This window comes from Nanorana parkeri, unplaced genomic scaffold (genome assembly GCF_000935625.1).
Source record: "Nanorana parkeri isolate BGI_ZX_2015 unplaced genomic scaffold, ASM93562v1 scaffold44, whole genome shotgun sequence".
NCBI classification, from domain to species: domain Eukaryota; kingdom Metazoa; phylum Chordata; class Amphibia; order Anura; family Dicroglossidae; genus Nanorana; species Nanorana parkeri.
This window is the reverse complement of record NW_017306312.1, coordinates 921,851-949,289: the sequence shown is the minus strand read 5'-3', so window position 1 is coordinate 949,289 and position 27,439 is coordinate 921,851. Positions and strand designations below refer to the sequence as shown.

Below are 27,439 nucleotides of genomic sequence, written 5' to 3'. Positions count from 1 at the left end.
ATTATATATATATACACACATACATATATACATATATATACATATATATACATATATACATACATACACACACACACACACACACACACACTAATTGAATTTGAACACAGACATTTCTTCAGTCCATATTTTTATGCTTCCATCTGACCAACAAAAACATATATATCTATTAAACATATTCAACATATACAATATAGGCAACAATATATCTTGCCTGAATGTATGTATAAAGATGGCACTTTCAAAATACAACCCAAAACCATAATTGGAGCCATATAAAGTGTCTATCTGTCCTATCCGCCTCGTTCCCTCTACTAAGGTTATTATAACAGTACAGGTGCTCTGTAAAACCCCTGTACTGGACATTGATGAAATCATTGTTTGCCAAGTCAACACATTAAAAATAATCACTAAGATTTTTTTTTAACCAATTTCTTTATTTAGATTTTTAAAATTTTCAACAAGGATATTTATTGTGTCTACTACACCTGCGGTAACATTACATACAACGTACATTACAGAAAATGTACATTAACCCAGACAGTGAACATAAGCAAAGTCACATACAGTCTTGTGATACCGCGCTTAGATTTATCAATAGGAAGAGCCGATATATTTTACTTTAGCACTCACATGAATGCAATCAATAGTAAATGGAGTACAAAGTGGGTCAAATGATGCAACAGAGATATTTTAGTTATATGTGGGGTCTGGTGATCTGAGTCACACCCAGACTTCTTTTATCCCCTGAAGACTCCAGCAGCCAGATCAGTGAGTAAATTGTTGGTTGATTAGTGACTGCAACCAATTAGATGGCGTGTCCCGCTGGTTGTCTGAATACAATAGCCGGCAGGAGGGATTAGCGTGGATGGGTCAAGTGAGTGATTATGAGAGAAATCTAAAAGGTGTATAGCCAGCTTTAGTCAGCCATAAAGTGTTGTATGTATTTCTTCATCATCTCGAGTATGACTCAGGGCCCATTCACACCACATCCAGATCATCTCCAGACCTGACAAGATTGTTTCCGGACCCAAAATGCATCCTAATATATCCCTATGTTATTTCTGGCCTCTTTTCACACCAGCGCCGTCCATTCCAGACCAGAAAAATACTGCATGTCTCATTTTGTCTGGTCTGGAATGCACTGGAACTGCGGGCAGGTTCACACCATTTTCTGGTCCAGATCTGGTCCGGAAAATGGTGTGAACCTGCCAGGGCTATATCACACGGATCCTGTGGCTGGCAGCAAATCGCTACAGGAACTACTTACCTGGTCCTATTGTGTCAATCCCTCACTGGCTGAAATCCTGCAAAACCTTGGTGAGCAGTAACACAGTGAAACTTTGCTGGTTGGCTATTAAGGGAGCAATGCCAAAGGAGCAGGTGAGTGTTTTCGCTGGTCTCTTAGCAATCCTATCACTGCCAAGTTGCCTCCAGCAGTAGGATCACTAGTGGTACACTAGAGGCAACTGTTAGCTGGTGTGCACGCAACATGGCTACAGAGATCTCACAGCTGGAGTCCCTTACAGGCATACAAAAATGGTGGTAGGTTTTAATTTTTTTTACTAGTGAGTAATGATCAGCAAATCTGATTGGATTCACTCTGCCAGAAATCTAGCAGATTTGCGCCAGTGGTTTGTTGTGCAGTTGAGATTTACGCGCCGGCACATCTGCTCCAGTGGTTTGTTGTGCAGTTCAGATTCCCACACCGGAACATCTGCACCAATGGTTTGTTGAGCAGTTTAGGTTCCAGCACTGGATTGCTGCTGTCAATGAATTGGTAAAGCTTTTGTATCTCCCGCTCAAGACAAAACATGGCCTTGTGGCTGCACCATGTCATTTTTGTGCAGGAACCCTTAGTTGGGCTTATTAATGCCCAAAATAGGTGTATATGTTTTATAAGTATGCAAAGCACCTATAGGACCATGAGCTGCATCAACTGTATGAAGTGCGGCCACCTACTGGCCTATTCCTAGAATGACCGGAGATCATGGGAAATTGCATTCTGTTCATGTTCTGTTCTCCTGACCGCGAAGATCACCCGTTCCTGGCAATTGAATGGTAAGCCAGATATACCACGGATCTACGTTTGGAAGAATCAGTTGCAAGTGCGTCACTTTTTTGTAGCAATCGCCATGTTAGCAGCACATTGATTTCAGCATGGGCCCTATAGTGCCCACTTAGAATAGCTCTAACTACCATCTACCAAGACCTGAAATATCAATTTTGGGTAGACTAACCCAAAAATAGTTTGCATTGCTACAGAATGTTTCCCTCAAATCAATGTAAATAAAAGATATTTCATATATTTGTTCAGTTGAAAGGCATTTGTTTTTTTCAGGTTAAACCCTAAAAAGCTGAATTTCAGGCAGATATAAAACGCCAGTTAAGGAAGTCATCACTAAAAATAAATGTATTTTTAAATGCAACAAGTGTAAGTACTCGAATTTGCCTAGATTTCAGCTTTCCCAAACTCCTACACAGCAGCACTCAGACTCAGGAGTCAATGGCAGCATTAGGAGCCGATTAGGTGTGCAGCATGTTTGGACAAGAAACATGCTGACAGGACAAGAGCAGAGCGTGATGACCGCATACGTCTGCAGCTGATCCATCACCATCCAGTCACAGGATCTGGACTGGTGGTTGGTGACAAATCTCTATTGTTTAACTGCAGTTGAAAAAAAAAAGTCAGGTCACAAAGCTGGCTGTACTGTCCACCAGGACAGTGTAAATCTGAGAGACAGAATGACAAATCTTTTGGCTAGAGAAACAGCTCCCATACATTATATGCATGTCAACAGTTTATGCTGTTGGCCTGGAGTTCAGCTTTAAAGAGGAACTCCAGGATTTTCCAAAGTTAACCTTTGCAGTGGGGCTACCCCCACACTGCAAGGGTTAACTGCTTATTTTGGTCTAGGGTCGAAAATAAAGGAAATCTTTATTCCGTTCCCTAAACCAAAACAAGCAGTTGACACTGGCAGTGCTGGAGTAGCCCCAGTGCAAGGGTTAACTTTAGAAATCCTGGAGTTCTGCTTTAATGAATATACACATCTAACCCCTAGTGATGAATTGATGAATAACGAATTGGTATCTGCAGAGTTTTTTATTCTCCTGAAATATATACATACAGATTTGTGTAATATGTTGATCGCCATGCAATTAGTTCAACATAATTGGCGGGATTCCTAAATGGTGCAATTCTGTGTACATCAGAAAGCTTTACATACAAATTATTAGGAAAATTAAAACGTTTTTATTCTCGCTGATATAAAAGAGTTCCCGTGCTTTTTTCTCACAACCTTTAGGATGGCAACACACAGGTAATGCGATCGTCAGGCTCCTAAAAATGGTTTTCCTGCACAGAATGATGCAGGGCCCTATCAGATCTCAGCCTTGTGATACTTGGTCAGTTTATGATTATTTGTAAAATGATAGATGGAGCCTGGTGGGCTCAGCCCCAATATACATATAGGAAACTCCATCAGTGATAGCAGTGATCCCTGACTCTGTTCTTGTCTACCTAGGAGCTTTGGATGCCCTCCTTGTGTGTTCCAGCACCTCCTGCTGCATTCGCCATATTATAATAAGAAATACAAGTCCAACAGGAGAACTGGGAACCTCTCATAATGGTCACAACAGGTGTGCAGACACAGGAATGAAATTTAGATATGTCGCCAAAAGAGTGCCAGGGATGTCTAACACAGATGATGGGCGGTAGAACACCCCAGGATCTAGCAGATATACCACTTTTGGGTTGAGTCTTGCTGTTGCAATTCATTTACATTTGTGGAACCTGTAAGGTAAGGTGACCAGATTTTTAAATTAAATCAGGGGGCCTTTTTTGTGTGTGTTATACTCACCTGATCCTTGGATCCACCTACGAGCGCAGCCTCCCGTCTCCCACATTGTCAGAAGTTGTATGCAGAGCGTGCCGATATTTATTTAAACCGGCGCACTGCATGTAGCTTCTGACAGGCTGCGCTATTAGCATAGTGGGAGCTACGCAAAATGCGCAGTCGGCTTCCGCAGTATGCGAATAACGTATCTTCTTAGAAGCTGCATACAGTGCGCTCCGATTTAAATAGCAACCGCCATGCGCTGTATGCAGCTTCTGACAGCGTGGGAGGCTGTGCTCGTCGGTGGATCCAGAGATCAGGTGAGTAAAAATAAATAAATAATTTTATGTTCCCAGGGACATAATTTGTTTGAGGACGGTCTCAATCTGGGGACTGTCCCCGCAAATTGCGGATGAATGGTCACCCTACTGTAAGGGCCAAGTCAGACTAGCAATCCTGTTGCTGGTAACAACGCCCAAGCAACATGATCATAAGGCTTACCAGCTTGTATGCATCACTTCCTTGGCGGCTGGATGGGTGGGGCATCACTCTCGCACAGGCAACTGGCATTCTGCAGTGTTTTTGTTGCATATTTTATTATGATAGCTGTCACTGGCGAGTTTTAGCCAGGAACAGAATTGCTTTTGTAAAATGAGCCTAAGTGTTACTGAAATGCAGCAGGGGTCCCCTCCCCTGTATAAATCTCAAAACTGGATGGACAGAAATAAAAAAGGTGTACCATATATTTCATCTTTATATTAAGCTGTTTGCCTGAAGTTCAGCAGGCTGAATGCCTAAGCTAAGTGGCGTCCCCATAATGAGACTCAAGCAGTGCAAGTACCTTGTAGTCCCATCAGAAGTCACAGAAGAGGAGGGAGACACAGCACAATTAGCCAACCTAGTGCAAGAGCAAGGAACCCTGGTGGTAGGAAGAGAGAGCAGAGTGAAAGGAAGAAGAGCTTATCGGTCTGCTGCTTCTCCTTTCGCTGTCCAGTCCCTGGGTGGGGGGGGGGGGGACGTTACCTCAGGACAGGATAAACAGGAACACAAATCCTTCAAAAAGTAAAACAGCTTTCATATATGTACTTCATCTGTGAATTTAGCTGTATAATGAGATATAAATATCCTGTATTCCTTTAGTTTTACATGTAAGAAAGTTAGTACTACGTTTACATGAGACATTAATGCAAAACTGCAACCTGGTTTAAACTGGCTATAGGTATAAAATGTATAATTGCATTTCAAAATGATTACAAGGGTAGCGCCAGCACCACCAAAAATGTGTTATATCATATACTATTCTAGTATTAAAAGCACATTGATCGCCTCTATACCGAACTTCTATAGTAACTCATCCTCACAGGAAGAGTACGGTCTTATGGAAAAACAAGCATGTACATCCTACACTGCTGTCTAGCATTCTACATGCCTGTTAAAACCCAACTTCAGCAAATAATTTGATAGAGTGGAGTAGGGTTAGCACATCTTATTGCTCATAGCACATCAAACTATGCTGCATAGGGGTCTTCAGAGCCATTCATGAGGGTAGGTGCACAGTACAAACCAACACACCAAGATGACATTCTATAGCATTGTATAATGAAGTCCTATATCAGAACAACAAAGTTTCTGGGACATGGAGGCCCCTTTATCATCAGTCATAACATTATAACCACCTGCCTGACATTGAGTAGGCCCCCTTTTGCTGCCATAACAGCTCTGACCCACTCTAGACCTCTGAATGTATGCAGTGGTATCTGGCACCAAGCCATCAGTAGCAGATCCTTTAAGTCCTGTAAGTTGCGAGGTGGGGCCTCCTTTGCTCCCCAAGTGCATCAATGAGCCTTGACCATCCATAATCCTGTCACCGGTTTTCCTTCCTGGCACCACTTTTGGTAGGTTCGGACAACTGCAGACCGGAAACCGGAAATCCCACAAGAGCTGCAGTTTTGGAGTTGCTCTGACCCAGTCGTCTAGCCATTACAATTTGGCCCTTGTCAAAGTCGCTTAAATCCTTACACTTGCCCATTTTTTCTGCTTCCAACACGCCAAATCAATTTTAGGGACAGAATCTTCACTTATTGCCTAATATATCCCACGAACTTCCAGGTGCCGTTGGAACAATATAATCAATGTTATTTACTTCGTGGTCATAATGTTATGGCTGATCGGTGTATATCAGGTCCAGGTTTTGATGTTCCCTCCACAGACTCACTTCCCTATCACTGCATTCTCCTTACTGTAAAACCTAAGAAGTACTGTGTGTGTGTGTGTGTGTGTGTGTGTAAACACACACACACACACACACGTTGCTAAAACTACTTCCTCAGCCAATTCATACAGAACTTAAGACCATGCTCAATGGAGTGTCTACATTTGCCTGGGAATTCTGATCCATACACGATTCCTTAGCTGCAGTCAAACCTCTGATTTTGCAATGCCAACTTTAGGCAAACTTGTGTCATCTGTGACAGCAACTGCAGTGCACGCTTCCTTCCTACCTAGTACCTTCCCCCTTGTTATTTTCCAGCAAAAAAATTATATAATAAAATGTGCTTAGAGACAGGACTACACCTTCTCATTCTCTACTGCTATAATGACATCATGTAGCATGATGACATCATTATCATAAGAATTACTCATTGGGTGCCTCTGCATACTGTTTTTTGAGTAAGAGAAACCTCCACAAACGCAACAACATGTTCAATATGTGGTTGCAGCTTGGGCCCCTTCTAATTTTGGGTTCTGGTGTGGCTGCACCCCATACAACCATGTAAGTTTCAGAATGGTTATAGACATCAGTGATCTTCAGGACATGAATATTCTGTCCTCTAGTGGAACACAAGGAAAATGCAGCTACAAAACATATTTGGCCACGGATGTAGAAACGACATGTTAGTGCATATCATCAAAAACAGCAGACAAAAAAAAAAAAAGAACTGTTTGATCACACTTTAGCATTAAAATACATTAAAATTGCAGTTACATTGTACAATCATATTGCAGTGCATTTATAACAGCACTAAGTTAAATAAGAAAATACAACTACTGTAGGTTTGCATAATAAGACCATAGGAAAATCAAACAAAGCAATGACCTTATTATTGATGATGCTGCTGAAAAGACTAAGAGAAAAATGCAAAAAAAAAAACCCCAAGAAACCTTCATTGTATAAAAATCCATGGATGAAATCAGTATATAAAAATAGAAAAGAAGTAAATTCAAAAATGTAAACTAACATAATAGGATTATATATTTACCAACTTTGTGCTTTTTTGCCTGGAAGTTAAAGAACAAACACCGTTTATGCTATCCTGTGCATTGCTTATCTTGGGAGTGGAATGAGCAATTTAATCACCAGCTCCACCCAAAATGTTTTCGTCTGATATGGTTACTAGCAAGTTAAATCATACACTAACTCCTTATACCTGACCGCTGCAGCTTTTACATAGTCGTCGGTGTAAGAAAGTGACCTTCATTGTGGCCCTGCCAAAGAGGTGACATACCAACGGGTGGAAATCTCCCTCCTGGGGTCTACAAGACAGGTATAACAAGCTAGTGGGTGATTCAACCTACCAGTGCATGCATGAGTGAATTAATAGGTATATAATAGAGATTGTGTTTATAAACGTTAATAAAAAATAGAAATGAAAAAAAAAAAATGCATCTCACAGTGCAACAGTATAGACTCAAATACTCCCGAAAATACTATAGGTGACCATACAGTGAAGATCTTGCGCTGACAGTATTTGCCTCTTTTTCATGCTTTTGCATTTCTTCAACCAAAGATTACATTAAAAATACATAAAATGCTCAATTCTTTTTTTATCGGTCAAAAAAAAAAAAATCAACCAGCCATTGACTGGTCATACGTTGCACAATTAAAGACTAATCAATGTGAGGATCACTTGTAGCAATTGTTGCAGGCTATGTAGTGTTAATTAACACTTCCAGCAATATGAAGTGATCATTACAGCACACAGATTTTAAAACGTGCTGCAAAATCGCTGTGCAAGTGGACGCTAATCGTTTCCAATCAGGCAGAAGATTGTGCTGGGTTCTTAGTGGTCCAGTGATCATTCAAGTATGTTACCAATCCTGCAAAGAGCACAACACCGACCAAACATACAACTGCTTTTGTTTCTTAGGGTCCCCACACACTTTACGATTATCGTACGATAATCGCGGGAAATCCCGCGATCGTACGATGATCGTAAGGTGTGTGGAAGCCGTGCAACCTCTACTACTGTAAGGTCGCACGACTTTAAACTTACGGACATGTTTGAAAACCCGCCGAGCATCGTACGATGTTCGGCGGGTTTGTGGCATGGCCGTACGATAACAGCCGCACGGGCCGGTGTGCGCAAGCGCACACTGCGCGTTCGGCATTGCGGTCACCGGAAGCCCGCCCCTCAGGGGGCGTGGCTTGCGATCATCGCAAGTACGATCTGCCTATGCAACATAGGCAGATCGTACTTTTTTTTAAGTACCTTATAACCATCGCAAGACAAAAGTCTTGCGATGGTTGTAAGGTGTGTGCCCAGCCTTAGGCTAAGTTGGCCGATTGCTCTGCTGGGAAGCAGACCTAACCTTCTGGAACACCGAGTCCATTAGCAACAATAGGTCTATGTATGAAGACAGTTTTGCAAAGGATGCTACAACATAACGGTACCAAATGAAGTTCACAGTTCCTTCAAGTATGGTATTCAAACACAATCGAAACAACCAAACTATAAAAAATAAAAAAATAAAAAAACATACATTTTTCTGTAGACATTTTGTACCACTCAAAATATAAACCTATGTAAACATAACTTATTTCAGCTTTCTAATTATTCCCAACACCAAACTACTACATGGCAAACCAGCTTGAGGCCCCACATTAAATCTCCCTTTAGATAATATGAAGGATATAGTCATGTATGTGGATTTTTTGTTTCAGACGTGTATATGTATCAGGCTGGGTGTGCAGACAGTGCTATTGCTTGCTAGCACTATTCTCAGATACACTCTGTGGTTTATCGACACAAGGTCAGCCTGGTTCACAGGCAGTGGCATATCCACGGTATGGCACATACTCTGGGCGCCACTTGAAGGGGAAGACAGCTGACTTTTCTTCTCTCCCCACTCCTCTCCCATACACATCCCCCCCCCCCCCCCCTCTAGCTAAAAAGCCAGTCACACAAAATTAATATTTTCATTATGAAAAGAAGTGAGCAGATTTTGGAGGAGTTTGAATAAAGTATTAATTTCTAACAGTGATGAGCTGGGACTTGGTGTAAACCCATTTCTCTGGCGTTTGTCGAAGCCAACTCAAAACTGTGACCAGCACACTTCCTCCCCCCCCCCCCCCCCCACACCCCCCCCCCCCCCCCCCCCACTCTTACCAACCAGAGACGCTCTGGCTGGCATGCCGCCCAGCTCCTGGCAACCAGTGACATCACTGGTTGCCAGGAGCTGGGTGGGACACTAGGCACACAATTTTTTGTAGATATGCCTCTGTTCACAGACTAGGTAAAGGGTACATACTACATAAACATCTATCACTACTGCATTACTGGCCTGCTTCACAACGTTTTCATTCTACATTAACACTGTTTAAAAAGAGAGCTTCATTTCATCCAGGAGTTTATTTGAGCACTATAATATATGATCTAGTCTACCGCCCCCTGAGGATATGCTCCTTCCACAAGTTTGGCCTGTAAAGTTGTCCTTCCACACCTATGTATGAGAACTAGAGCTACATGAATTTGACAGAAACGTAGAGTGTGAAATTACTGTGCAAAATGCAGCACACAGCAGCAGCCAATCAGATTGTGGTGTGCTGTATTGAAATCATTAAGAGATGAATGCCGACTTGTTGCTAGGGATTGCCGCAACATGACCACAACTGTCTTATTAAGCAATGTATCGTCTCCAAGTACAGTTAGGTCTTTTCAAAACAGTACGGCACTCGTGTATGAAAGGTATGTGAACATGAACGATCTGTAAATGCTGCAAACATTTCAAAGTGTTCAGCAGCTGAGCTACAAATTTCTTGTAACAATTGCGACAAAAACCTTTTAACTTCAATGCAATTTTTCCTAGCAACAGAAACAAATAAAGCTATGTAACATACTGTAAGTGGATAGGTTAAACCAGAGTTTCTCAACCCTCTTTCAGCCACGGCACAGTTTAAAAGTATACAACATCTTGAGGCGCCCCAGTCTAAAATGTAAAAGCCATCAATGTAAAAAATGACACGGGGTCCCTCCAAAATACCCTGATAAGGGGTCTGGTATGAATTTTAAGAGTGACCCCATGCAAGAACACAGAGTGCCACCTTTCACATAAGAGCCCCCTTTACATCAGGAGCCCCTGCTCACACTAGGAAACCCTCTTTAAATCAGAAGCCCCCCTTTCACATCAGAGGCATGACACTGTAAAAACATCAAGGCACCACTGAGAAAGCCAGAAGGCACCCTGGTGGAGAAAGGCTGGGTTAAACTTTAAAAAAAATAATGTTTTACCATTTTCCACATTACTCACATAATAAAGACTTGGAATGACCTTTATAGATGTTGCACTTGGTGCACATAGACCAGCACCCATTTCACAATGGGACTTTCTTTCCACTTGTGATCACCACAAAACGGACTAAAACACATAGACTGCCCTTTACCTCACATTATAAGCTGACTGGGAATAAATGAAAACAAAACAAAAAAATAAATCGAGAGGGCAACTGTGGTCTGAATTTTCACTGATAATTGACTACAACTAGGTAAAGTGAACCAGTCACCAACTAGGCAACTCAGTTGTGCTATATTATGTGATGGCAGGTACCTAAAGGTGTCTGCATGTACCTTTATTATGTGACAAACTGCTCCCTTTCCCATCCTATATCCCTTGGTGGTTCCCATGATGCAATGCATGCTCAGAGCCCCCATACTGACAAAAAGCCTGCATTTTGCTCCGTACACAGATTCAAGCGCTCTGTCTAATGTAAGAGAATGTTGCAGAAGACAAGGGGAGTGCCAAAATACTCTGTTGTTGGAAATGTCATCTGCAGAGAGCAAGCACCCCTATATTTGGAGTTCCCTGAGGTGCAAGGATGCACATTTACATCACACTTTTAAGGAATTTGCAAGCACATTTGGATCATTCACCTAAATAAAAAATTGCATAGGATTTCCAAGATAAAAGACAGATTTCAATAGAAAGTTCAGCTTTTCTTTCTGGACATGAAGAATCAATGAGTAGATGTACCAATTTTTTTTTTTTTAGATTCCTGAGAATATCCAATAATATTTAAGAAATTATGTCTTCATTGTCATGAATTGTTAGGTCTTTATGTTGTTTTTTTTAACACTGGTTATCCTCAGGACAACAATACAGCTATGCTGATCGACAGTAACACAACATCTCTCAATAATGCAATGCAAACGTAGACTAAGATGTATCCACCCAGTCATTCAGATGATCCTATAAAGGCCTTTTGTTTTTTCTTTTCTTCCAACATATACAAAAAAAGTCAAGGAACACTGGCATCTTTGGCATGGAGATCCTTTTCACCTGGGTATTGGAGGCAAAGGAGGGGCACCTCTCTCTCTTCTGGAAGATCCACCTAGAACATCCGGATAACATACATGTCAGATAGGATATAAAGCTTACATAAAGCCAAGACTCTTGGGGGGTTATTCACTACAGAGTCGAAGGATCCAGCCGTAGCTTCGGCTCATCCTTCGGCCGCCTCTGCCCTTCGGTTCACTCGAACAGAAGGGCTGCTGTACGGGCTATTCACAATAACCCGTACAGCAGCCGAGCGGCTCAACCGGAGTCGGAGTGAATAGCCGAACGTCATTCGGCTCACTTCACTTCGGCTGGGTTATGCACTCAGCTGCCTTTGGCAGCTGTGTGAATAACCCCAAGATAATAATTGTTAATAACGGTTATTGGGTGACACTGGTGGGTTCACATTCATAATGGCTTATTTTATCTTGTGTTAATATAGGTTGCTACCTTTAAGAGTTAAAGTTCCCGCAGATCGCTCAAATTTTGGGCGATTCCTGCTTAATCGGCTAAAATTCAAGCCGCGGACGGTCCTGTGCAAAACCACCTGGTTTGACAAAAGTCAATTTAAAAATTGACAAATCTGGGAACAAAATCATTGGCCGAACAGTGACAACATCCTATTGCATGTTGTCACTGTTCAAGTGCTCGCAGATTCCTCTGAATACAATAGCAGGCAGTGAAATTCCTCCATCCATGCAGATGGCATGGATGGGGGAATCAGTTGATTTTCTCCCATTCCATGGGCATGTATGGTGGCCTTTACTATCTACCAACAGTGCTTCTATAAAGAATCTGGAATCTGAAACAACACAGTGCTTCTATAGAAAGACTGAAATCAATGCGAATACTTAATTAAAATACACAGAAATAAAATATGTAAGGACAGTGCACTTTTTGGCCCATGATACCCCAGTGACATGGATCACTAGAACAGCAAAGAAACCACTCACCTGCTTCTACGGCATTGTTCATTGGCTGGTTGACCAGCAAGATGTCACTCCACTGCTGCAGTAGCTGCTGAAGTTCAATTTAGCAACCCTGTTGCTGGTGGGTTATGCCAGCAACAGAAACAAGTTAGGTGCTCATATGTTTATAGTTAGAGACCACATTTTGCAGAGGTGCCTTGACGCGGTAATGTGGCTTCACATGTAACTGCAAATGTATGCAATAAAATCTTGTTTTTACCCCGAGATGTTAAAACTGTTTAAATGGGCTGTCCCATAGATTGCCCTGCCCATGTACATCTTTCGTTTTGCTAGTTATAAATCAATATAAACGGTTATCATTGTTGTTGGTTTTGGTAAAAAGCACACACCGGAGGTCTTCAGTTGCCTTGAGTTATGTTGACTTTCTATTGTGTTTCTGTACTATAAAAAGGAGGAAGGGTTGCCTACAAGGCATGCGTGCGCTTAATGTATTCATTGTTGTTACTATGTCTCTAGTTTGTAGCTCAAATAGTTTTGAGTTAGGGACTACACGTTGCAGAGGTGTCTTGATGTGGCAGTGTGGCTTCACATGCGTTTGCCAATGTAGGCAACAAACTGGTTTTTAACCTAAAATGTTGAAACTGTCTAATTAGGCTTTTTTTGTTGAATAGCTGAAGACCGTGATGGGGAATTTTTTTCATCATTCTGAGGTTGGCTACTCTGACATACACCCTTGGTGCACTTATCTTTTTATGACTCCACTACACTGGTACTGTAATAGCATTTACTTATTAACAACCCCATTCCTTAGAAATCCTTAATATTAGGGATGCACCGATAGTGGTATCGGTGCCGATACCAAGTATTTGGTACGTCGCCCAACTGATCCGATACTTACCTCCGATACCAGAACTTCTGGTCAGAGGGAAATCTCCCTCTGTCCGGCAGTTCCGAGGGAGCATGGAGCCAGCTTCCTGACTGGAAAGGAAGCCGGCTCCGTGCTCCCTCGGCACCTGCCCCCCTGATTGGCTAGGAAGCCGGCTTCACATGTTGCGAAGCAACCTGGCTTCCTAACCAATCAGGAAGCCGGGCAGCACGTAATGACCCGCCTCCTGTCTTCTTGATTGGTTAGGAAGTCGGCTTCACATGTTCCTAGGCAACCAGGCTTCCTCTCCAATCAGGAAGCAGGTCATGACGCGCTGCCCGGTTCCCCGATTGGCTAGGAAGCCACCTTCACATGTTGTTAAACAGTCCGGCTTCCTGACCAATCAGGAAGACGGACAGCACCTCATGACACGCTGCCCGGCTTCCTGATTGGTCAGGATCTGTTCTTTCGCTAGAACTCCGGCTTCACAGGCAATCAGGAACACGAGGGGGAACACGGGGATGGCACAAAGCACCGGTACTCGGGAATTGGAGAGTACCGAAAAAAATATATTGGTACTCTTACTCGACACCGAAAAAAACGTTTCGGTGTATCCCCAATTAATATTAATGATTGGGTTCTCCACAGAAATAAATAGATGCCACAGTGCAGCTAATAATGTGAAGATTTTGTGCAATGGCAGAGTGATTTCAGGACAGGCCACACAGTAAGATCTTGGAGGAGTGGGATAGTAGATATGTATCAAATATTAAAATGTGCAGAGGGATAGGTAAAGAAAAGTGAACTTATCTTTTAAAATAGGACAATTATACTCACTTCTGCTATCATTTCTCATGAGATTACTGGGGTAAGACTTGTTTGTCGGTATGTAGGGTTCCGGGGGTGGCAGATCAGTAAACGGGCGGAATGAAAATCGTCTTTCCCATTCATCTATATAAAAGAGAAAAAAAAACAAAACATACAAATCATACAGATGGTAAAACACATACGCTGTGCTAAGTATAAGAATAAGACCATATAGAATATTAGGAATACATTATGAAATGTCTGAGGCTACCCATATAATATTCATCACCCATTCTTTATATAGACCGTGAAATCTTGGCCCATTGGGATTGTATGTAATATCAATCAACAGACATTAAAGTAAATGTTAAATTGTCTATAAACCCTAATGATGACCTGTTTGGTCTGCTAAATAAACCATTGAAAGTGTTTTCTTATATCTGTTCGATAAGTTCAAAAAAATACTGGCTGATTATGCCAGAAATCTTGTGAGCCGATACTTTCTTGTGATCTCTGCCTGTGCATAAAAAGCAGCTATAGAGACAAGTAGGTGTGAGGGAATGAGGAGAGGTCTGTGTTCTTGGTAATTCATCAAAAATAAAGTAGGTAGGGCTGGCACCACTTGCTTTGAAATTCAGAGCCAAAATTACACTGGGGGAATTTATCAAAAATGGTAGCAGAGAGAATATGGAGAGGTTGCACATGGCAACCAATCAGCTTCTCTCTCAGTTTCTCTGTTTGTTCAGTTAAGCCAGTTTCATTAAGAAAATGAAAGATAGAAGCTAATTGGTTACTGTGCTGCCACAATAGTTATATTCACAGCCACAGTTAATATTCACATTGATGTTAGATGAGAATTTATGTAGTTTGTTTTCCTTAATGGAGAACTATGAGGCGAGTGATCTTCACTCAACCTCATAGTTCGAGCCGACGTGTGACAATGAAACTGTCACATGTCGGCTTAATAGATCCGGAAGTAAACGAACACATATACCGCTGCTCGCTCACTTCTCGATCATGTCCCTGCAGAGAGCCGTGACTGTCACTCAGCGCTGGCGTAACAGACGATGGAGGGGGCGGGTACAGTTGGCTCTGCCTCTAGATAGGCAGAGCCAGCTGTCACTCACACAGCTGGGTGGATCTCGAGAGTAATGTCGGGATCCCTCCCGGCTGCGGCGGTCTCAGTATACCACAAGCTGTAGCTCGCAATATACTGAGCTTTGGTTCACGGAAGGACGCTAGTTTATGTCCTCCCGTGACCCTGAGGAGAACCATGGGGAAAAACACTGACCCCATAGTTCTCCTTTAAGCCATTTTCTCATAGATATAGTATGGTTCATGTGCTGCCATCTAGTGGTCGTTTTAGTTCATTACACTTGGATATTGCACATGTTTTCTGTGTTCCCTCCCATCTATGATGTATTCCCCCTTCTTGCTAAGTGTGGTGAGTGTTGTGGCTGCTTTTGACAGGGCCAAGTGTTAATCTGCATTGCATGCTTGGAAACATTGTCATCTTTGACCGCCTTAAATACCGCCAATTCATTAATCTGCTGTATCCTGTTGTCTGCTATAACCTGATGTACAGAATAAAGCACCTTTGTGGATGGAAAAGGTATTTGATGAGTCCAGCTATCTGATAAGGACTGTCCGCAATGATGGTATCTGCTCATACAGGCCAGGCATAGAGGTCTCAGCAAGGTATAAATCGCTGCTACTACAACAATCAGCGTCAGGTTACTACGGGTAGCTGTTCAAGATTCTGTCTGCTCCAGCTTTTTTTTTTTTTTTTTTTTCCCGTCTTTTTTTTTTTTTTTTTTAACTTCATTCCCCCTTTTCTGTCCTTGGGTGAATGCACTCAACCCTCAACTGTATGTGTGGTGAGAGACATAACTGTCACTCAGGCTGCAATTCAAACATGACTGCCTTTGTTCATTTCCATTACATGGAGGTGATGAGATTAGTAGTTTAGACAAGAAATAGAACATTGTTTTTGCTTCTCACAGGAAGTTTTTCATCTCACAGGAAGTGACAAGAACATTGCATCAACAAATATTTTCTGTATTGCTTAAATAATTTTCTTGTTCTCCCTGGAATTGTGTGGGTCTCTGGGTACTCTGGTTTCCTCCTACAAAGACATGCTAGTAGGTTAGTTGGCTTCAGTCTAAATTGGCTCTGTATGTGTGTATGCAGGTGAGATAGGGACCTTACATTGTAAGCTACTTGAGGGCAGGAATTGAGGTGAATAAATAGTATGTAAAAGCACTGCGTACATTGTCAGCGCTATATAAAAAAAACGAATAATAATAATTTGTTTTCAGCTTGAAACATGAAAGCTGTGCCGCCCCAATGGGGCATAGAATATGTTATTTACATTGGGGATCCGCCCAGCTGCGTGACTGACAGCTGGCTCTGGTTATCTAGGGGCAGAGCCAGCTGTACCCGCCCCCTCCCCCGTCCGTTCCGCCAGTCAGCGCTGGCAGATCGGAGGGAATTCAGCCCCTAACCTGTCACGGCAGAGAGACGTGACATGATCGAGAGGTGAGCGAACGCCGGTATGTGTTCGCTCACCTCCCGATCTACTGAGCCGACCTGTGACAGTCTCATTGTCACAGGTTGGCTAGAACTATGAGGTGAGTGAAAAGCACTCACCTCATAGTTCTCCTTTAATGTTAGATAGAATTTATATAGATTGTTTCCCTAAATCATTTTCCTATGGACGTTTTATATATTAGTTCACATGCTGCCATCTAGTGACCCTTTGTGGTAATGCACATGTTTTTTATGTTCCTTTACTGATGTCTATGAATATTTCACCTTTGTATATGCTCCACCCTTCTTGTTGGTCAGTACGTCCTGTGTCATGGCTACAGGGGCACATGTTAGCTGCATGCAAGGGGACACATGCAATCTGCATCGCATGCTACGAAAGTATCGTCTTTTGACCGCATAATACCGCAATCATTTACCCGCTGTTATCCTGTTGTCTGATGTACAGAATAAAGCAACCCTTGTGGACGAAAAGGTATTAGTGAGTTCCGCTATCTGACAATGATTGTCCTCATTGATTGTATCGGCTTATAAAGGCCAGGCATAGAGGTCTCAGCAAGGGATAAGTCTCTAGCACAACAATCAGAGTCAGAATAAAAGCAAATGCAGCCACCAAATCCGAGGACTGGTAAGCTGCAATATATTTTATGTTTGTTCTTGGGTTTAGTTATCCTTTAGAAGTAGGGAGTAGAGTATGTCTGTGTAGCAAGTCTGCCTGGGTACAATGACATCATGATTCCTTTTTGGCTGGAATTATTCCTTTTTTTAATTGGCTGACAGTTTACTATCCTAATATAGCACAGTGAACGGTCAGCCAACAGGAAAAAAAAGATAAATTCCTGCCAGTCTGGAAAGCAAGAATGAGGTCAATGTATCCAGTCAGACTTAAATCGTATCTAAACCCAAAGGCAGAAATCTAATACATTACACATTACCAATCCTTAAATACCTGCTGTTCGGCCGTTGTAATTAAATGGCCGGACAGCGGCATCTTGAGGGCGGGTGGGCTCCTTTAGACGTCCTATCCCGTTCCGCCGCTAGGCGGCACGCACGAGCGGGAAACCGGCTTTCAATGTAAACAGCCAGCGTTGGTGGTTTACATACAAGCGTTCGGGCGTCTGTAGAGACGCCCGATCTCTTGTAATATCCGGTTGGGTGTGCGGGCCCCCCCTCCGTCGCCGCCGCTGCTGGCTGGGCTCTGCTGTTCCCGGTGTGAGCCCGGGACCAGCACAGCAGCTCTGCGGCCGGAGATCAAAACAGAGCTCAGAACACGAGCTCCGTTTGATCTCCTCTCCTCTTCTGAATGCAGGCAGTGATGTGTATTACATCACTTCCTGTATTCAGTGTCACTCTCCGGTCTCTGCTTCATCAGCTTCTCTGGGGGTCCCTAGGTGACATTAGGGGTCTTAAGACCCCTGATGTCTCCATAAAGAGGACCTGTCACTGCAAATTGGCTATCACATAGGGAGCTTGCTTGCTCCCTATGTGATAGCAATAAAGTTCAGTGTCTTCTGGTCAGAGGGAAATCTCCCTCTGTCCGGCAGTTCCGAGGGAGCATGGAGCCAGCTTCCTGACTGGAAAGGAAGCCGGCTCCGTGCTCCCTCGGCACCTGCCCCCCTGATTGGCTAGGAAGCCGGCTTCACATGTTGCGAAGCAACCTGGCTTCCTAACCAATCAGGAAGCCGGGCAGCACGTAATGACCCGCCTCCTGTCTTCTTGATTGGTTAGGAAGTCGGCTTCACATGTTCCTAGGCAACCAGGCTTCCTCTCCAATCAGGAAGCAGGTCATGACGCGCTGCCCGGTTCCCCGATTGGCTAGGAAGCCACCTTCACATGTTGTTAAACAGTCCGGCTTCCTGACCAATCAGGAAGACGGACAGCACCTCATGACACGCTGCCCGGCTTCCTGATTGGTCAGGATCTGTTCTTTCGCTAGAACTCCGGCTTCACAGGCAATCAGGAACACGAGGGGGAACACGGGGATGGCACAAAGCACCGGTACTCGGGAATTGGAGAGTACCGAAAAAAATATATTGGTACTCTTACTCGACACCGAAAAAAACGTTTCGGTGTATCCCCAATTAATATTAATGATTGGGTTCTCCACAGAAATAAATAGATGCCACAGTGCAGCTAATAATGTGAAGATTTTGTGCAATGGCAGAGTGATTTCAGGACAGGCCACACAGTAAGATCTTGGAGGAGTGGGATAGTAGATATGTATCAAATATTAAAATGTGCAGAGGGATAGGTAAAGAAAAGTGAACTTATCTTTTAAAATAGGACAATTATACTCACTTCTGCTATCATTTCTCATGAGATTACTGGGGTAAGACTTGTTTGTCGGTATGTAGGGTTCCGGGGGTGGCAGATCAGTAAACGGGCGGAATGAAAATCGTCTTTCCCATTCATCTATATAAAAGAGAAAAAAAAACAAAACATACAAATCATACAGATGGTAAAACACATACGCTGTGCTAAGTATAAGAATAAGACCATATAGAATATTAGGAATACATTATGAAATGTCTGAGGCTACCCATATAATATTCATCACCCATTCTTTATATAGACCGTGAAATCTTGGCCCATTGGGATTGTATGTAATATCAATCAACAGACATTAAAGTAAATGTTAAATTGTCTATAAACCCTAATGATGACCTGTTTGGTCTGCTAAATAAACCATTGAAAGTGTTTTCTTATATCTGTTCGATAAGTTCAAAAAAATACTGGCTGATTATGCCAGAAATCTTGTGAGCCGATACTTTCTTGTGATCTCTGCCTGTGCATAAAAAGCAGCTATAGAGACAAGTAGGTGTGAGGGAATGAGGAGAGGTCTGTGTTCTTGGTAATTCATCAAAAATAAAGTAGGTAGGGCTGGCACCACTTGCTTTGAAATTCAGAGCCAAAATTACACTGGGGGAATTTATCAAAAATGGTAGCAGAGAGAATATGGAGAGGTTGCACATGGCAACCAATCAGCTTCTCTCTCAGTTTCTCTGTTTGTTCAGTTAAGCCAGTTTCATTAAGAAAATGAAAGATAGAAGCTAATTGGTTACTGTGCTGCCACAATAGTTATATTCACAGCCACAGTTAATATTCACATTGATGTTAGATGAGAATTTATGTAGTTTGTTTTCCTTAATGGAGAACTATGAGGCGAGTGATCTTCACTCAACCTCATAGTTCGAGCCGACGTGTGACAATGAAACTGTCACATGTCGGCTTAATAGATCCGGAAGTAAACGAACACATATACCGCTGCTCGCTCACTTCTCGATCATGTCCCTGCAGAGAGCCGTGACTGTCACTCAGCGCTGGCGTAACAGACGATGGAGGGGGCGGGTACAGTTGGCTCTGCCTCTAGATAGGCAGAGCCAGCTGTCACTCACACAGCTGGGTGGATCTCGAGAGTAATGTCGGGATCCCTCCCGGCTGCGGCGGTCTCAGTATACCACAAGCTGTAGCTCGCAATATACTGAGCTTTGGTTCACGGAAGGACGCTAGTTTATGTCCTCCCGTGACCCTGAGGAGAACCATGGGGAAAAACACTGACCCCATAGTTCTCCTTTAAGCCATTTTCTCATAGATATAGTATGGTTCATGTGCTGCCATCTAGTGGTCGTTTTAGTTCATTACACTTGGATATTGCACATGTTTTCTGTGTTCCCTCCCATCTATGATGTATTCCCCCTTCTTGCTAAGTGTGGTGAGTGTTGTGGCTGCTTTTGACAGGGCCAAGTGTTAATCTGCATTGCATGCTTGGAAACATTGTCATCTTTGACCGCCTTAAATACCGCCAATTCATTAATCTGCTGTATCCTGTTGTCTGCTATAACCTGATGTACAGAATAAAGCACCTTTGTGGATGGAAAAGGTATTTGATGAGTCCAGCTATCTGATAAGGACTGTCCGCAATGATGGTATCTGCTCATACAGGCCAGGCATAGAGGTCTCAGCAAGGTATAAATCGCTGCTACTACAACAATCAGCGTCAGGTTACTACGGGTAGCTGTTCAAGATTCTGTCTGCTCCAGCTTTTTTTTTTTTTTTTTTTAACTTCATTCCCCCTTTTCTGTCCTTGGGTGAATGCACTCAACCCTCAACTGTATGTGTGGTGAGAGACATAACTGTCACTCAGGCTGCAATTCAAACATGACTGCCTTTGTTCATTTCCATTACATGGAGGTGATGAGATTAGTAGTTTAGACAAGAAATAGAACATTGTTTTTGCTTCTCACAGGAAGTTTTTCATCTCACAGGAAGTGACAAGAACATTGCATCAACAAATATTTTCTGTATTGCTTAAATAATTTTCTTGTTCTCCCTGGAATTGTGTGGGTCTCTGGGTACTCTGGTTTCCTCCTACAAAGACATGCTAGTAGGTTAGTTGGCTTCAGTCTAAATTGGCTCTGTATGTGTGTATGCAGGTGAGATAGGGACCTTACATTGTAAGCTACTTGAGGGCAGGAATTGAGGTGAATAAATAGTATGTAAAAGCACTGCGTACATTGTCAGCGCTATATAAAAAAAACGAATAATAATAATTTGTTTTCAGCTTGAAACATGAAAGCTGTGCCGCCCCAATGGGGCATAGAATATGTTATTTACATTGGGGATCCGCCCAGCTGCGTGACTGACAGCTGGCTCTGGTTATCTAGGGGCAGAGCCAGCTGTACCCGCCCCCTCCCCCGTCCGTTCCGCCAGTCAGCACTGGCGGATCGGAGGGAATTCAGCCCCTAACCTGTCACGGCAGAGAGACGTGACATGATCGAGAGGTGAGCGAACGCCGGTATGTGTTCGCTCACCTCCCGATCTACTGAGCCGACCTGTGACAGTCTCATTGTCACAGGTTGGCTAGAACTATGAGGTGAGTGAAAAGCACTCACCTCATAGTTCTCCTTTAATGTTAGATAGAATTTATATAGATTGTTTCCCTAAATCATTTTCCTATGGACGTTTTATATATTAGTTCACATGCTGCCATCTAGTGACCCTTTGTGGTAATGCACATGTTTTTTATGTTCCTTTACTGATGTCTATGAATATTTCACCTTTGTATATGCTCCACCCTTCTTGTTGGTCAGTACGTCCTGTGTCATGGCTACAGGGGCACATGTTAGCTGCATGCAAGGGGACACATGCAATCTGCATCGCATGCTACGAAAGTATCGTCTTTTGACCGCATAATACCGCAATCATTTACCCGCTGTTATCCTGTTGTCTGATGTACAGAATAAAGCAACCCTTGTGGACGAAAAGGTATTAGTGAGTTCCGCTATCTGACAATGATTGTCCTCATTGATTGTATCGGCTTATAAAGGCCAGGCATAGAGGTCTCAGCAAGGGATAAGTCTCTAGCACAACAATCAGAGTCAGAATAAAAGCAAATGCAGCCACCAAATCCGAGGACTGGTAAGCTGCAATATATTTTATGTTTGTTCTTGGGTTTAGTTATCCTTTAGAAGTAGGGAGTAGAGTATGTCTGTGTAGCAAGTCTGCCTGGGTACAATGACATCATGATTCCTTTTTGGCTGGAATTATTCCTTTTTTTAATTGGCTGACAGTTTACTATCCTAATATAGCACAGTGAACGGTCAGCCAACAGGAAAAAAAAGATAAATTCCTGCCAGTCTGGAAAGCAAGAATGAGGTCAATGTATCCAGTCAGACTTAAATCGTATCTAAACCCAAAGGCAGAAATCTAATACATTACACATTACCAATCCTTAAATACCTGCTGTTCGGCCGTTGTAATTAAATGGCCGGACAGCGGCATCTTGAGGGCGGGTGGGCTCCTTTAGACGTCCTATCCCGTTCCGCCGCTAGGCGGCACGCACGAGCGGGAAACCGGCTTTCAATGTAAACAGCCAGCGTTGGTGGTTTACATACAAGCGTTCGGGCGTCTGTAGAGACGCCCGATCTCTTGTAATATCCGGTTGGGTGTGCGGGCCCCCCCTCCGTCGCCGCCGCTGCTGGCTGGGCTCTGCTGTTCCCGGTGTGAGCCCGGGACCAGCACAGCAGCTCTGCGGCCGGAGATCAAAACAGAGCTCAGAACACGAGCTCCGTTTGATCTCCTCTCCTCTTCTGAATGCAGGCAGTGATGTGTATTACATCACTTCCTGTATTCAGTGTCACTCTCCGGTCTCTGCTTCATCAGCTTCTCTGGGGGTCCCTAGGTGACATTAGGGGTCTTAAGACCCCTGATGTCTCCATAAAGAGGACCTGTCACTGCAAATTGGCTATCACATAGGGAGCTTGCTTGCTCCCTATGTGATAGCAATAAAGTTCAGTGGAAAAAAAAAGGTTCAAAAAAAATATATAAAAAAAAAATAAAAAAAATGTAAAAATCGCATATCAAAGCAATAAAAAAATAAAAGTGCCCCGCCCCCACATGCAAACATGCGTCGGAATGAGAGCAATAATTCTAGGGTCATCAATCACTGATAACACTAAACTGATGAGCGGTAAAAGCTTTTAAAGCGTCGCCTATGGTCAATTTTGAGTATAGTAGTTTTTTGCGATTTAACGGGTGCGCGCAATTTTAAAGCATGACATGTTTGGTGTCTATTTACCCGACGTGACCCCGACTTATATTTTACCAAAAAATTGGGTAATAATAAATGTTTTACAACATAACGTAGGGAGAACAGGTTTTTTTTTCAAAATTAAATCGGTAATTTTTTTATTATACAGTAAAAAAAAAAAAAAACCCGTAGTGGTGATTAAATACCACCAAAAGAAATCTATATCTGTCCCCAAAAAATGGTAAACAATTCATTTCAGTACAGCGTTGCATGACGGATTACATGTCAGTCAAAGTACCGAAGCGCTGAATACTGAAAAATGGCCTGGCCAGGGAGGGGGTATAAACACCTGGTCAGCAAGTGGTTAAATACGGTAGCTTCATTAGTTTTCATTTTTTTTTAGGCTTTTTTCCCTTCATTTTAACCTGGTGATCTGGCAAGTAAGTCTGTTATTTTTCAACTTCCTTTACAAGACCAAACAGTCCAGCAGAAGTGGCACCACATTTATCCCAAAAGGAAAAAAAAACTGATGCTGTAACTACTAAAAGAATGTTAGCTGGAGTTTGGATTTAATATGTTACTCAAATCCATCTGAATCTGCTAATTCATATCCCGACCAGGTCACTATCTGCAAGGGTTTTCCCTGTGCTTACGTGGATTTCCTTCCCTCCCACACTCCAAAGACATGCTGGAAGGTTAATTGGCTCCTTTCTAAAGTTGGCCCTGTATGTATGCATGTGAGATAGGGACCTTAGATTGTAAGCTCCTTGAGGGCAGGGGCTGATGTGAATGTGCACAATGTAAAGCGCCGAGTAAATTGTTGGCACTATATAAATACCAATAATAAATAAATAATTCACCTAACACTACTCTCTCCACGGGGTGACAATTGTGCTGTCCAAGGGGGGCTCTGTTGCATAGAGTGGAGTCACTGTAAGACTGGAAGTGTGATACTGGCCAGATCACCAGGTAAAAAAAAATAAAGGAAAAAAAACCCTAAAAAAGAAAATGAATGCAGCCACCACATTTAGGGATTGGGAAGCCGCAATATATAACATTTTTGTTTTTGGGTTTAGATATGCGTTAAAGTAGATTTTTAAGTTTTACAGCTGCCATCTAGGAATTTCTGTAGCAGGAGTCTACAATCACCTCTATAGATGTGTACTGTTAGGTTGTATGGCAAAATGAATAGCAAGGGTCACTTTAAAAGTTTTTTTGGCATTTTGTTTTTGTCAAACACATGTTTCAATGTGCTTTTGCATACTAGGAACCCTCTTCATACCTTCAGCAGATGCATCTTGATAACCATTTCTCACAGACGAAGACGGTGGCGGAGGAGGCAGAGGCCCCAGTCCTGGTCTTTCTGGAGGTGGTGGTGGTCTTGAGCCAGTTCTTGTGGATTCTGCTCCAAGTTTTGTCACAGGCTGGGGCCCTCTATTTCCAAAACCATTTCTATTGGCAGGGGGAGGTGGAGGAAGTTGTCCTAGGCAAAAGCAGTTTTAAGATATGAAACTATTATATTTCCACATACCAGTCCAACATACTGATAATATAAAACTACCACCTGTCTTCAAGTATGAAAAGCTTCTTACTATGTACTTTTCAATACACTTGGGGTACCATTAAAAGGCATTCTGTTCAATAAGATGTGTCAATTGTCCTGATAAAAATAGAATGTCCTGGCTGACTTTGTGAGGAATATTTATCATTATACTACTACCGGTATGTACGTAGTTGCTGAGGGCATTTGTTAACAAACTGCAAATATGCACTAAATCACAGTATCCGAATAGCAAGGAGCTTTAAATAATCTTTGCAGGTCACCAGTTAAAGTGACACTAAATTCAGGAGTTAAATCTTAAAACTGCATTCAAGTATTTAATTATAACAAAACTGTATCTTATCTGTGTATCACTCGGCTGTAGATCCTCAAATCATCTCTGAATCGGTGCCGACACTGACCTTCCTTCTGTAGGTGGCTACTTTGGTTCCCCATGGTTCCTGTGTGTGTTGTAAAGTAGCCACTGCTCTAAGCTCGCTCCCGTGATGGACTACAATCTCAATACAAATAAGTAAACTAAATGTGAGATTGTAGTCCATCACGGGAGCGAGCTTAGAGCAGTGGCTACTTTACAACACACACAGGAACCATGGGGAACCAAAGTAGCCACCTACAGAAGGAAGGTCAGTGTCGGCACCGATTCAGAGATGATTTGAGGATCTACAGCCGAGTGATACACAAATACAATACATTTTTGTTAATAGTTATGGTACTTGAATGCATTTTTAAGATTTAATTCCTGAGTTTAGTGTCACTTTAAAGTGACTGTCATGAGTAAAGAATTGGGCTACCATTGCTGTCCCTCTGTTAAAATTCTAGTTGCCTGGCTGTGTCAGGCATCAAAACATTTGGTTCCCAGACCCAGAACAAGTATGTTGTAGATATGCGTTAGAACCGTGTTGGAATTTCTTATGTCAATACGTGCTCCAGTACAGAGACTCAGCAAACATTGAAGCCAATTCATGAATCAGATCCAGTCCTTACTACAAAGCTGGCTACACCGACACTCAGTTCTCATCCAGGCCTAATTCAGGCTACAAAAAACAGATTGTCCTGAATTCGCTGCTTATTGTTACTCAAGCCCTGAAGAATGGGAAGTCTTATTCCCCTGAAATGCGTTGGTTGTATCTAACATTTCTATCCAAATAAACAACCTAATGTAGCCTTCAAGAGAGATGGACATTTTTTTAAGAGGCGCTATTACCCTTACATCAGAATACATCAGCATGACATCCAGGAAACTAACATTCCCAAAGTCAATAATAGCAGCCCCCCATACTCTTCTCAGGAGTTGCTTTAAAAGCACAGGAACATTTAGCTGCCAGATCCCAGAAAGACAATATTGGAGGGTAACATGATTAAATATAGGTGGTAAAATGAGATGTTTACCTGTTCTTGAAGGTGGGTCTCTAGATGGTGGTGGAGGTGGACCAGACCGGCCAGGAAGTGGGGCAGGTGGAGGTGGAGCAGGTAAAGATGAAAAGGAAGGATTTCGTTGAGGAAGTCTTGGCATATCATCAAAATTGGATGGGGTAGGAGGAAGTGGAGGAGGTCCAGGGCGACCTGGTGGCAGAGGAGGTCCCTGGCTAGATGAATTTGGTCTCGGTGTGGAGGGAACTGGTGGTTTATTGTTTTGAGGTGGGGGAGGTGGAGGTCCATCTCGTCCAAGTGGAGGTCTGTTTCCTGTTGGAGGAGGTGTAGGCCTGTCATCATCTCTACCAATTGTTGGTCTATGTCCTGTTGAAGGTGGAGGTGGCCGATCATCATCTCTACCATATGGAGGCCGATGTCCTGTTGGAGGAGCAGGGGGGCGGTCATCTTCTCTACCAAAGGATGGTCTGTTTCCTACTGGAAGAGGTGGGGGCCGGTCATCATCTCTCCCAAACGGAGGTCTATGTCCTGCTGGAGGAGGTAGCGGCCTGTCATCATCTCTGCCAAGTGATGGTCTATTTACTGTTGGCGGTCTATCATCATCTCTACTGAATTGTGGCCTATTTCCTGTTGAAGGTCGTGGTGGTGGCCTATCATCATCTCTACTGAATTGTGGCCTATTTCCTGTTGAAGGTGGTGGTGGTGGCCTATCATCATCTCTACTGAATTGTGGCCTATTTCCTGTTGAAGGTCGTGGTGGTGGCCTATCATCATCTCTACTGAATTGTGGCCTATTTCCTGTTGAAGGTCGTGGTGGTGGCCTATCATCCATGGAACGGCTATGTGCTTGAGGGAAAGATGGCTTGTTCAGAGATGGAGGTGCTGGAGGCATTGATGGAGATGTTCTGCTGTTACCACCAAATCCAGGACTTTTATTTGATGACAAAAGTGAAGAAACAGATCCTGGGGTTATTTGCCTATTTCCAGCAGGCACTGTTGGAGGGCCTCTGTTGTAAAGACCTGATGAGACAGGCCTTGGTGTATTAGGGACTAAAGGCTGTGCATTTACTGATCTTGGATTAAAATCGTTCCTTGGAGGAGGTGGCATGCGGGTTCTTGGTAGTTCTGAGGCGCCACTTCTTATGCCCAGCTGAGGTGGAGGGCCCCTTGGAGATGCACTTGGTGCGACAAAAGGTCTAGGAGTGGTTGTTCTTCCACCAGGAGGCAACATGGGTGGCCTGCTTCCCACCGAGTCTAAAAATGACAGAATTTTGTTAAAATACTATAGTCTAGTGATACTTCATAATGACTGAGAACACAGCAGACACAGAGTAGGATAAGGGAAGCTTCAATTGCATCACATTCTTTCATGGACTTAAAGTAAATCTTTGACTTTAATTGCTCTTAAAAAAAATAAAAATACTTAAAGAAGTATAGGCAAAG

The 27,439-nt window shown here is 42.9% G+C and overlaps 1 protein-coding gene across 1 annotated transcript in view; it reads right to left on the bottom strand.

Annotated features, from left to right (window-relative positions):
• Positions 1-10,864: 10,864 nt before the first annotated feature.
• Positions 10,865-27,439, bottom strand: part of WIPF1 (WAS/WASL interacting protein family member 1) — an 83,648-nt gene continuing 67,073 nt past the window's right edge. The window contains exons 5-9 of the mRNA XM_018572398.1: positions 26,807-27,250; positions 26,015-26,323; positions 24,347-24,547; positions 18,834-18,947; positions 10,865-11,442 (exon numbers count right to left, since the gene is read on the bottom strand). Of these exons, the coding sequence (XP_018427900.1) occupies positions 11,387-11,442; positions 18,834-18,947; positions 24,347-24,547; positions 26,015-26,323; positions 26,807-27,250 (1,124 nt within the window). The 3' untranslated portion in view covers positions 10,865-11,386. The remainder of the gene's footprint in view (positions 11,443-18,833; positions 18,948-24,346; positions 24,548-26,014; positions 26,324-26,806; positions 27,251-27,439) is intronic.